Genomic DNA, 12362 nt, shown 5'->3' with positions numbered 1-12362 from the left:
ACCCTGCCGGGCCAAGAAGCGCTCGTCCAGCTAGTTAGTCGAGCAGTCATGGCCGGTGGAGTCCTGGAATGAAAACGCCACCCACTCGACCTCAAGAGCAACGACCTCGATGATTGAAATAAATGCTTTCTCTTTCTCTCTCTCTACCATCGTAGGCTGATGCCTGGTGTAGGACTACAGCGGTGCCTACTACATCACTGTCAAGCCTGCAGCTTGCGTGATCTGGTCTGGCCGATGTATTGTGAAATTTGCAACACAGATGATCAACTACAGGAGCTTGCTCCAACGGGTGAGCGAAGCTTTAACTTAACCCACGTTTACTGCCTACACATACCGCTTCTCACCTGTATCTTAATTTGATTGGTCGATTGCTTAAAACAATATGCGATCGTCCTTCTCATCTGCGTGCTTTAGCTTTTACTTCGCCCCATTTTACAGAGACAACTGAGCGTAATCTTCAGCTCGTCCCCATCCGGTCATCACTGGATCTATGTTCGTAAAATATATTCACAAAGAATTCTCACAGGCAAGAGCTTAGCTATGTCGAGGTGGAACTTCGAGGATATATAGCAGACTCATTGTAGCTGCCAGTGAGGTACTCGATGATTGTCTAGCACAATGCTAAAGCTCGCAATTATTACACATAACCTTAAGGCATCCTGGAGTCATTTTGCAAGTTTGCTCACGACTGACACCGTTCTCGACGTGTGCCTGCTAAGCGTTTGCATTGATCTGTTAAAGTGTTTGCGTTTGTTTACCTAAAGAACATTACACTTATGCTGCGCGGTGCTTAGCGATGTATACCATAATTATCAGTCGTACTTTTTGTAGGTAGCCTTAATTAGCAAGCGTACGCAGAAGAGCCTGCCGGCTGCATTACGTTAATGGCGCGCGTGGCGCTCTCTGTTTCACGTCGGACCCAGCGTGCCTAGCCTTCTAAATACCGGACTCGCTTTTTTCGCGGCGCAGATGCAAATGCTTTTGCGGGCGAGTAGGTGTTTGCGTGGGAGTTGGTGTGGCGGAATGCGTCTGTGCACGTTAAAAAAAAAAAAGAAACACGCAATATTGCGCTCCCGTTGCTTGCTTCACCGCAACGTTAGTTTGATTTGCTCGTCCTGAACGCGTTCCTGAACGTTACTGTATTAACTGCGATGGTAATACTATGCCCGCATAGAGCTTATTTCAGCGGCGACCATCTGCGATTATCGACAATGAGGGTTACCTATATATATTTATATATAGAAGAGTTTTTGTGTAGCTTCTCGTTTGTGTTTCCATTTCCATTCTATTCTGTGTTTTTTTCTTTTTCGCGATATGTTTCAACCAAATGCGAATTCCGTAAGCACCGTCATACCTTGTGTTGCCGTCCGCGTTTCCTTAAATATGTGTCTAACACTACCGATCAACCAAAAAAACGCAAGAAATCCATAGCCCAGTGCTTCCCGGACGGTCCTCCGTTTCCTCTTTTGCGGAAGCGCTTGTCCCCCTTCCTTCCGTTCGAGTGTCGCAGAGTAAATCCATGGCATGAAAAAAGGAGAGTTGGCTAAAAGGCCTTGGAACAAAAGGCCGACACAAGAAAAAAAAGGAAAACAATCCGAAAGATCAGCGCGATGTTCAGCAGCTATTTGCTAGCGTGTGTGTGTGTGTGCTTGCGTGCGTGCGTATGTGTGTGTGTGTGTGTGTGTTTGTGTGAGAGAGAGAGAGAAAAAGAGAGAGAGAGATTTATTATGATAGAAAAGTATTGAGGTCAGCCTGAGTCAAGTTGTGACCTCCTACTCAGCATTTAGGGAGGGAAATGGGAGATAAAAAGAAAATGAGAGGAAAGTGCCGATAATGGGGACTTTGATGAGTCTTCGCTGTTCAAGCTCACTTACTATACATGATGGGGTTGGTGGTAGTAGTAATGGTGGAAGAGATGGAAAAAGAGAAAAAAAAAATGAAGGCAGAGAATTTCGGTCGCTGTCCCCTTTTTACCACACCTTTCTACTAGGTTTTCCTATACTCTTTATTTACTCTCGGGAAAGAAGCGTAGGTGCCTCCAATGTCGCCGGGCGTGGAACGTCGAGAAAAAGACAGAAGGCGCGGTTGGGGATAAGAGCCTAGTGCAGGCGGCAAGGACAGCTGTCTGCTTGACGGAATGAAAAAGGACGTGGCCCTAGGACAGATGGGAGGACGGGAAGACGGCGCGGAGTGCGTTTAAGTCCGGAATAAAAGTGCGGGAACGTCGAGCAGGTGGCGGTGAAACCGCCGCTGCACCGGAAGGAAGTGAATTTAAATACGCGTCCCAGAACGCCTCTTTCAAGTAGGTCGACCGCTATTTATTGCCTTCCCGCTTTCTTTCTTTCTTTCTTTCTTTCTTTCTTTCTTTCTTTCTTTCTTTCTTTCTTTCTTTCTTTCTTTCTTTCTTTCTTTCTTTCTTTCTTTCTTTCTTTCTTTCTTTCTTTAATATCTCTGTTCCTCGTTTCTGCGCTGGCTGTCGCATAGAGCCATCCGTAGTGCCTTCACGGTTTCTTTTCTCGTATCACGATAGCAATTATACGGACACTCCAAGCGCATTTTCTGCCGTCGGCGTCGGCATCTTCGTGAGGTTCCGTGTAAAGTCCAAGGGCGATAAAATCGTCGCCGCGCGCTGTATGCCGTATGCGTCAGTGAAAAAGTGCGAGCGTGAGCCGGCGATCGCTGCTCAATCTCGCGTACACAAGAGAGGAAAGCCCGGGCCGCCCTTCCTGTGGGGTGCTATAATTGCACCCCAACTGTAGGGTGTAGACAACAGCACCCTTAGGGTGTCCGTCTGGCGACAAACTGTGTTACACCCTTAAGGGTGTAAATGTGTGTTAAATGTTTGTCTAAATGTTTAAATGTTAAATGTTTAAATGTTAAAAGGGTGTTAAAATGTTTAGTGTGTACCCCGCGCGGCCCGGGCCGCTGTATCTGTAAAGCCATCTGCGACGGGGACAGAGTCCGCAGCGCGCAGTGTTTTGACAGCTTAGTTCGCGTTGATGCGAGACGCAGCGCGAAGGTCGATTCGCTCGCTGCTGCTGCCGCGCTTCCTCGCTCCAGCGTTTTGACAGCGAGTATCCGTGGTCGTCGGGTGAGATTTGTTCATGTTTAAATGTGCGCGCGTGACACCATGCTTGTTATACTTCAGTTAGTATGCCTATGTCTACAACTTCATACGGGCGATAAAGCTACCATCATTAATTCGCATAGCTGTCCACTAATTTGCTATCGCAATCGATGCTTCGCCTTTCGGGCGCAACTGCAACTTTTTTACATTTGCAAGGATACTTTAGCCAGCTTTCGTGGTGTTAAGCCTTCTCATCGCGTTTCTTCGTCCGAGGTCGCCAGAAAAGAAAACTCGACTCCTCCCGCACCTAACACTCGATTCTGCGTCTTTGAAATATGAGCCGTCATCGCCGTGCTGATTTCGTCCTTTTATATAGCTGCCAGTGTAAGTCTTTACGAGATCATCGAAAATTAGCGCCCCACCCCTCTGCACCAATCCTAAGATTACTACGTACGCTATACACTCGAACTAAGTCCAAAGTAAGCTAATTTTTTTTTCTCTCTATGCAATGCTTGGCTTCACTGTCTGTCGGTTCGGAGCGGTAATTATTGCCATGGATTCCGTCGAATCTGTCGGCATCCGGCGAGACTTGGGAGAAGCCACTGCGTATGCCATGCCGCGAGGCGGGGAAATTTTTGAGGAAACCGGTAGGTGACCGTGACGCTTTGCAGCTGAGTGCAGGTCACGGGTTCGATTCCCGATAGCGGCGTCCGCGTATCGATGGCGGCGACATAAAAAAAGATATATAGAACAGTCTTGTATTTAGATTTGGAGCACATTTAAGGGAGAAAACTCAGACAGTTTAAGTTATTGCGAAGCTCTGCGCTACGACGTGCGTCCATCATAGCACGTACGTTTATTTGGTCGGCTAAACCGCAGAATGCGATTTTTGATTTGAGGAACCCCGTGGCTGGAATGGAGAGCGGCGTTCGTCAATACGAACGGCAAAGCAGCGCCGTCACAGTGAAAACAATCGGCGTAAGAATCCGAAAATTGCGAAATCAGTAAAAGGAGAATGAGAACATAAAAAAATAATAATCTATAGCCTACTGTAGAGAACAAAGAGAAGACATCGAGGGAGTGTCAGGGAAGCCGGCGCGCGCTGCCTTCTGGTGTTGATTGCCATGAATCAAGCTTTTGTGTGCGGTCGCGTCGCGGGCGCCTTGATCCCGGTTTCACTCGTGAGGAGAGGGCAAGGGAAGTTTGCGCAGTGGTGTGTGTGGGGGGGGGGGGGAGGGAGAGGAGGAGGGGGCGGAAAAGGGGAAGGAGGCACCAACCACTGAATAATGCAGCCGCACCGCCGGATGGCATTTTCCAACCGAGTCCGCTGCTGTTTGCAGCGTTCATATTCCCCGAGAAGCAGAAGCTGCCGGTGGCGCGGCCCGCATCTTTTTGTCTTGCGCCCGCGGGAGGCGGCTGGGCTTTATGCAGCTGCGCTCAGTATATATGGGGATGTGTCTGCCTGAATAGCTCGGTAAGGCAAGACGGGAGAGGGCGGGGGAGGAGGTATTTGAGCGGGACGTCATCGGAGCCTATGCGCAGCGTAAGTATACCGCCTAGGCGAAAGGAAAACTTATAAGCGAGCACCAATGCTGGGAGTCCAGGTCGCAGCCGGTACACTTGGGCCTATACTTCGTGTTTTCACACGTATAGTCCGCTCAGTGTGCAAGGAATTATTGCTGTTGAAATCATTGACAACGAACAGTAGAGTCACGAGTGATTGACTGCTTAATCATGAGAGTGTGATCACACAAAAATATTGCAGCGAAGCTCTTAAGCTATAGTTGGTCGGGATTTTTAACGGCGCGTCCTCGTGGAAAGAAATACCTCACCCGTGTATTTAGATTTATGTGCACGTTAAAGGAACCACAGGTGGGCCAAATTTCCGGAGTCCCTCACTACGGTATATGCCTCATAATGTGATGGTGGTTTTGGCACGTAAATTACATAATTTATTTTAAATAATAAACTGAGCAGCGTGAATACGAGGAGCGACAAAGGGAAAAGAAACGACAATACGACCAGTGGCGGCGTGTTGCCAAAATTACCATTACTGCCATTACTACCATTGTTCTAAGTTACTAGTACTACCATTACTCTAACGCAATAAAGCATTGCGTACCCCCCTAGCAGTTGTACTGGTGGTTTTTCAACAGCTTCGCAGCACACCCCCTTCCACAGGGGCGGGATGGCGAGTCAATTCTTCTGCCCTGTACGTGATCACACGATTATGTTGTTCGCGCTATGAAAATGTATTATAACGAATGCAGCTATACCTACGCGGCGAGCGCATTCCACCTTCGATCAAAAGCGTGACCTTCTCAAACCAAGCCAAGCCGAAGTGATCGGGCGCCGCGCAATTGTGCGGCTTATTCGAGCGTGCGCTGCATTATTTAAGCACTGCTGGGATAGAGGGCTTTCGCCGCACCCAGTTCTTCTCGGGGCAAACGCGGCGATGCCAATCCCCTGCATTACGCTTAGTCGCGGCGAAAGAGAGTACGGGTTCCTTTGCATTCATTTCGTCCAATCCTTTTTCTTTCGCTTCACGGCACCGCAATTCCTCGCTTGCTGTTCTGTCGGGACCACCCGGCAGACAGCGCACGTTCTTCGCGTTGTGTGCGATATTGAACCAGGAATGACTTGTGAAGGGCTGAGAATAGTTTGCATTTAATAAGCGCTGGAAGCGGAAAAGATAAAAAAAAAGATAGAAAAGAAAGAGCACCATGCAAGATGAGAAGTCGATGGGGCGTTATAATCTGAATTGGTGGCGTTATCGTTCTGCGTCTTTTTATATTTTTTTTTTGTAGGGACGGAGGGTCAGCCAGAGAAATCGGCAGGAAGGAGTTAATTTGCGAGAGCATCTTCCCTGATGCTCGTGGTGAGCCTGAATTGTAGTGAACACACATTTAGAGCTATTTCGTACACGGATATAATAGAAAATCTGTGGTTACCTACATCCCGAACCAAAAAAAAAAGAAAGAAAAGGGAGAGAGAAAAAACATTATTACTGAATGGTCCGGCAGTTTCGTTGTGGTGGCCTCAGGTGGCGGCTCGAAGTCCTTGGACTCGGGCGGAATCTTCGGCTTGCCGGGCGGTCCAAAGCTGGTCTACCAACTCTGAACTTTTGAGAGCCACCTCCCAGCGGTGGCGACGCCGATGGAGAAGGTCCCCTGTGGCACCCCCAAAAAAAGAAAGAACGAAAAGGCAGTGACAAATGCGGTAATGAAATCACGTCCGACGGCCTTTAATAATTTCATACAATCTTGTGCTGGAGTCATGAAATATGTGATGCGCGCTAGCACACTAGCGTGACTTTAGCTGATTGTGACGTGACATTCACTTTGAGTGGTGATGATGGTGGTGGTGGTGATGGTGGTGGTGATGATGATGATGATGGTGATGATGATGATGATAACCTTAAAGCTAGTGGTGCCTACAATCTCGCGTCTGTCTTGCGTCTTGTACATCCAGTCACCTTGTTGAATTGACGTGGCGCGAGGTTGAAAGCACTGGTTGGTCGTAGCAGGGCCGATGCAGAGATGTTCGACACACTCCTTAACACTGCAAATGTCGCACTAAGATGCGTCGTCCGTTTCAAACGAAGGACGAAAAGAAACCTGCCTAGAAAGGCACACGAAGCCACAGAAAACAACTGAAATGTGTATTTGCCTCAGGGAATCCGTATGACTTCAATATGTCAGCAGTTATAGTTCAAATAGATAAAAAATTGAATTATGGGGTTTTACGTGTCAAAACCACGATTTTATTATGAGGTACACCGTAGTGGGGGACTATGAAAGTTTGGACTACCTGGCGTTCTTTAACGTGCACCTAAATCTAAGTACACGGATGTTTTCGCATTTCGGCCCCATCAAAATGCGGCCGCCGTGGCCGGGATCCAGTTCAAATAGATGAATTCGATACGGGCAAAACGTTGCAATACGAAGTGGAGTCACTGAGATATAAAAATGTACATTCGACTGATAAAATGCGAGTTTAGTAGCGTCCTCCTTTCTTCGTCCTTCAGCTCCACGTTGCACGCACTTATGCGCCATGCTCGGGCCCCGCTGATCGTTGAAACCAAGTGAAGTTGCAACGCGTCGCAAACGGCTTTCGCATTATTGTGTACCGCAACACCACAGTGCATCAGCTCCGTGGGCCCAGCGCCAACCGGTGACGTAAAGCGTGGGCACGAGCTCCGAGTACCGTGCCTGAATCGTTGAGCACTTTGCATGTTATGCCCATTCGACGAGTGCCATCGTACAATGTTCGTGCTTCCTATGTGGCTATGTGCGTGGTGTTAAGACGCATAACATGTTACGAGAATACGTAGACCACGTAAGCGACGAACAAGAATGAACCTAGCCAGCCAGCCCTTACTTACTTTTGGTCTGTTTGATCTCGTCTGTTTGAACACTGATTTATGATCATTCTGGTAAACATTCTGGTATCATTATTCTGCTGGTGAACAAAGAAAACGAAATTTGATACGGGGTGACGTTGTACATAATTGCATACTAGAGGCAGGAACAAAAGTGCTGCGAACTTTGTCCTTTGTTCATTTATGATTCTTACGTTGTTGCAAGTTCGCCAGACATTCTTGGTAGACGCATCCGTCTTGAATGCTAGTCAGTTATGTGATACTCGAACGGTGGATCGACGCTATGGCTCGAGGTACAATGCGCGGTAGCTATTCTTCGCTGCCTGAACGGAACAACGGAAAACTTGGGAGCCAAAGGAGACCTGCGGTGAGATTCACCGAAGCATCCGCATCTAGTGTGCGTCATCTGCTCTGCAACCAGCGCATAAATCACTCTTCAGAGTCATTAGCAGCGCTGATTCTTCCAGAGAGAGAGAGAGAGAGAGAGAGAGAGAGAGAGAGAGAGAGAGAGAGAGAGAGAGAGAGATGAATGGTGGCGGCCGATAGTGCGGTCATCACCAACACGTGTGGATGTTCGCAGCCCTTCTCGACGCAACTGATTCGAGCCGACATATGTGGGTCAGGGATGAAAAAGGATGAAAAGGTTGGTGCGAAAAATCCCCGTTTCCATTTATGCAGCTTTTAGATCTTACCGTTTGTTTTACGTGCCAAAAGCACGATCTGATTATGAGGCTTGCCGTAGGGGAGGATTTCCGCAACGTGAAGTTCTGTAAAGTGCACCCGAATTGGAGTGCGTGTTTGTATTTCGCTCCCGCCTAGTATCTTTGAGGTCGTCGCCGGGATCGAACCTGCGACCTCAAACTGAGCAGCGCAATGCCTTGGCCACTGGGCTATCGAGGGAGATGCGGTTAGAACGCTACACCAACGACAACCGCACGCGTGAAGGACAACACGCCTAATGAAATGCGCAAAAGTGAGGGGAACTTTTCATAGCCAGTCGCACTTTCCTCTTCTCTACCTTCCCCGCCGAGTACGCCTTTAGTAGCTTTAAGGATAAGCGAAAGGACGTACACTGTGGCTTCACGTGACTAAGCGTCCCCTTCTCCGGCGTCGTCTAACAATCGTCCTTAAACGATGCGTGTATGTTCTGTTTTTTTTTTCATTTTTTTTTCGTGACACGCCACGCACAGTTTGTGTGCAAACAGTGGTAGAAGCCTGAAGCATGCGCGGGCGGAAATGGGAGCAACGCTGCTGTAGAGACAATTTTCATCCCACGGAGACACGTATGGGGTGACCCCACACGCGCCTCACTATACATCGCGGTCTTTCTCTCTGCGGGCGAGCTCAGCAGGAAGTCGGGGCAGGGTTTTGCCGCCAAACGGGCTATGCCGGGTGTTCTCCGGAAACAATGACCCTTTCCCGCTACCCATTGCCCTTCTCAATTTGCTTTTCATTTTCTTTCCGCGTTCTTCCGTGGAACCACTTCTGCTGGTCCGGCGTGCGCACCTAGATTTGTGTTATTGTCTCGCCAGGCAGTAAAATGATACCTTACGCTGGCTCCCTCCGCATCCATGGGACGCAGCGAAGTGAAAAACGCCAGTGTGGCGACAGTCGTGGACAACGGTTTCGGATGCTGCGCAGGATCTTGGGTGTCGGTCTCGGCGCGCTTAATGAAGCGAGTGTGCAAGCGGCGCAGAAGCGCACGCGTGCAGCGAGGGGCATTTGCATTTCATTTGTAGCGCGTGCACGTGTTGCCTCTCCTTTCTTTTCTCGAGCGTGCCTCTCTCTCGCGCCGCCATTCATAAGCAGGCCTCGACACGCGGTTCTTCTTCGACTGCCACTCTCGTATAGCGTTACTCTATTTCTATCTCGTGGTGGTATAGCATTAACAGGAATAGCATACGTTTCTGCCGATCCTGCGTGTTATTGTAACTCAATATTTTGTAAAAAAAATAATCAAATTTCAAACTCCCAAAGACGTTTTCGGGCCAGAAGGACCAAGTTCATTTAGGCAAATGCATGTGCTAACCTCCTGCACCTTGGCTCACCACGCTTGCTCACAGCTTCCATAGACACTAGCGCCAGAGTCCTCTCTAGTAATTTTTGCAAGAAACGCTTATATTTTTTGGCATGGCGAAAGTATATGACCCATAGCAACGTGAAGCATGGCGCTGGTAGGGCGTCTTCTATGGGGTTGTGGAGTTAGGGATTTTATGGAGTTGAACGACACCGAAGCTAAACTGCTTGAACTGCTTGAACTGCTTGAACTGGTGGACTGGGCGGCGAAGGCCAAGCAGGCCCAGGGCCTTACTTGAGCCCAAACCGTCAGCCACGTCCCCCTTTACCCTTCCCCCTTTCAATAAAATTTATCACCACCACCACCGAAGCTAAAAAAAAAAAGAGCGGACGTAGGCAACGCAAAAATTAAACATCCAACCAAGACAGAGAGAAATAAAGAAGAGGCTGACAGCTTTCACGCGGCGTTGGTTACCGCGCACTTGAGGAAGAAGAAAGGAATAGAAAGTGTATGGCGCTGTCATCAGAAAGGAAGAATAAAAAGAACGAACCGAAATGTGTGTCTGTGGCGTAGCGGTCTAATACATAATCACACGCAGAATAGACCAAGGTGGCAGAACATGACCACCTATAAGAAGCTCTAAGCGCGTGAAATAAAAGGCGGATGGTACTGAGAGCAGGCCACATTCCCCCGAAGTACGTAGAACTCTCGTTGTATAATAAATCGATGTTATGGTTGGAAACTTTCGTCGCTTCTTAATATATGTGGATGCAGCAATGCGTATTACGCCTGGTCATCGCGTCCCACATATAAATGAGACACCGGTGTCAGCAAAAGAGAGGTAGAGAGGCAAGAGATGGCAGGGATGTTAACGATACTTAGCTGCGCTGGTAGTTATGCTGGTAATAGAAACTGCGCGTGTAACTACTAAAAGGAAGCAGCTGTGGAATAACGGTCCAGCAAGTTGCATATCCCGTTCTTTTCTCTCTCCCTTTGCGAAGCCATCTCTTTCGCTTTAATCACCATCGCGTCTACGTCCCAAGACAAGCGTGCTCGGCTAGTCGCTCGCCGCACTGCTCTTGTTTTCGGCCCACAGGGTAGTCGTCGTTTCTCGCCAACTGCGCCGTTTCGCAGGCAACCCGGAGCGGCTTGTTCGGAGCCGTGTTGCTTCACCGAGTAGGAGTAGCAAGCGCGCCCGAGTAATTAGTTAAGGCGCTCGCTACATTACACGCTTGTCCTTTTGCGTTCTTTTGTCTCTAACGCGAAATCGATGCACGCACGGCTATGCGCTGCCTCGTTCGTGCCGTGTCGTATAGGAGAGGAGCTCTCGCAGCGGACGGCGAGGTCGCTGCTTTAGCCTTTTTGGCGGCTGCAGCCACGCCGCCTACGTGATCCCGCTCTTGTTGTTCCTGGGCTTAATGAAAGACGCTTACTTTAGGAGCATTCCTAATATTGCGTCTTTGACGAGCACGATTGCACGCGTGAGCGGAAGTGCATGCGCACGAAGGCCCATGCACGCAATTATGCCGAGTCACGTGAGCAAGGAAACATGCATTCGCACTTGCGGAATACAGTACGGACGTGTGCAGAAGCCCATGGTCACGCGGAACGTACAATACACACAGACGCTCTATTTCACAGGCGCTACGTGAACTTGATCAACTTCGACGTATGCCGCACGAAGTAAGTGTTCTACCACGTAAGTGTAAGCATGGTTTTATAAAAGCAATCTATTGGTCATGCGAACGTCTACAATGCTGAGTTCTTAAAACAGGGTCGCCATCTATGCCATTACTTAGTGAGCCACACACCCGTGGTCCTAGCTAAGTGGAGATGACGTGCTGCTGCGTTCGAGCTCACAGGTTCGGTATTTGACGCTGTGGCCCACACTTCGATGGGGACGAAGTGCAAAAAAAAAACAAACACTCGTGTACCTAGATTTAAGTGTACGTTACAGAGCTCCAGATGGTCAAAATTAATTTGATATACCCCGCTAGGGCGTGCATCATAATCAGATCGGGGTTTTGGCGCGTAATTCCACAGAACTTATTTAAGTAAGCAACAATGATGCACGCAAAGTGGGACCTAACGAGGAATTCCCCCAAGTTTTTCGCCCCTACGAACTGTTTGTCATCAGCCGCATTCGCTGATAGTGCAGCCTTTAGTCCAAAAGTTAGAGAACATACTTTAATGTTATCTGATATGTAAGTAAGAGTTGCTCAACGCACGAAAACAAAAGAAAACATTGAAAATAAAAAGAAAAGTTTGCGATTCCACCCTCCCCCTCTCGTCAGTCTACAACAAAACTTATTTCAACTTTTTGACACAGACAAAGTTTTGTTAAATATTAGACAGCGGCAGCCGACAATAGCTATTTATTCGTTTCCATGCATCAAGAGCCACCGCGACACTTAAGCTGCCCTTTTTTAAGAAGCACAAAGGTGCCCTCATGATGGTGTAGAACTGAATAGATGTCGCTGTCGTTACAAGTGTTGCAATACTTCTGATAATAAGAAGATGCTGTCAAAACGCTAGAACGATAAGCATTTGCGGCGCACCTGATTATCTTACGCAAGCTATAGGTTACTGTTTGTCACTGCCCACTTTCAAAGGGTATGCCAATAAATCGTCATCATCATGAAGATGGATAAAATGTTAGACCTAGTCAAAATGCTGGACTCACACCTATATAAACTGTTTAATTAGCGCAAGCATGCCAGATCACTATTTGTCGCCGCCCCATATTTAAGGGGATGCCAATAAATCAACATCATCATCATAATTATCAAGGCACAGACGATAAAGCAACCTGCTTGCAGTATCGAATGATGAGGAGCAAACAAAAGGAACATCTGCGACAGTCATTTCTCGACGTTTTAAGCTTGAACGCACTGTCC

The 12362-nt window shown here is 48.2% G+C and overlaps 1 protein-coding gene across 1 annotated transcript in view; it reads left to right on the top strand.

Moving 5' to 3' along the window:
* LOC135906248 (uncharacterized) overlaps positions 1-12362 on the top strand; it is a 102431-nt gene that overhangs the window by 11786 nt on the left and 78283 nt on the right. The window contains exons 2-3 of the mRNA XM_070539148.1: positions 156-289; positions 11107-11148. Coding sequence (XP_070395249.1) covers positions 260-289; positions 11107-11148 — 72 coding nt within the window. The 5' untranslated portion in view covers positions 156-259. The remainder of the gene's footprint in view (positions 1-155; positions 290-11106; positions 11149-12362) is intronic.

The sequence above is a fragment of the Dermacentor albipictus genome, chromosome 5 (assembly GCF_038994185.2).
Source record: "Dermacentor albipictus isolate Rhodes 1998 colony chromosome 5, USDA_Dalb.pri_finalv2, whole genome shotgun sequence".
Lineage (NCBI taxonomy): Eukaryota > Metazoa > Arthropoda > Arachnida > Ixodida > Ixodidae > Dermacentor > Dermacentor albipictus.
The sequence above is the reverse complement of the archived record's forward strand: the minus strand, read 5'-3'. Positions and strand labels throughout refer to the sequence as shown.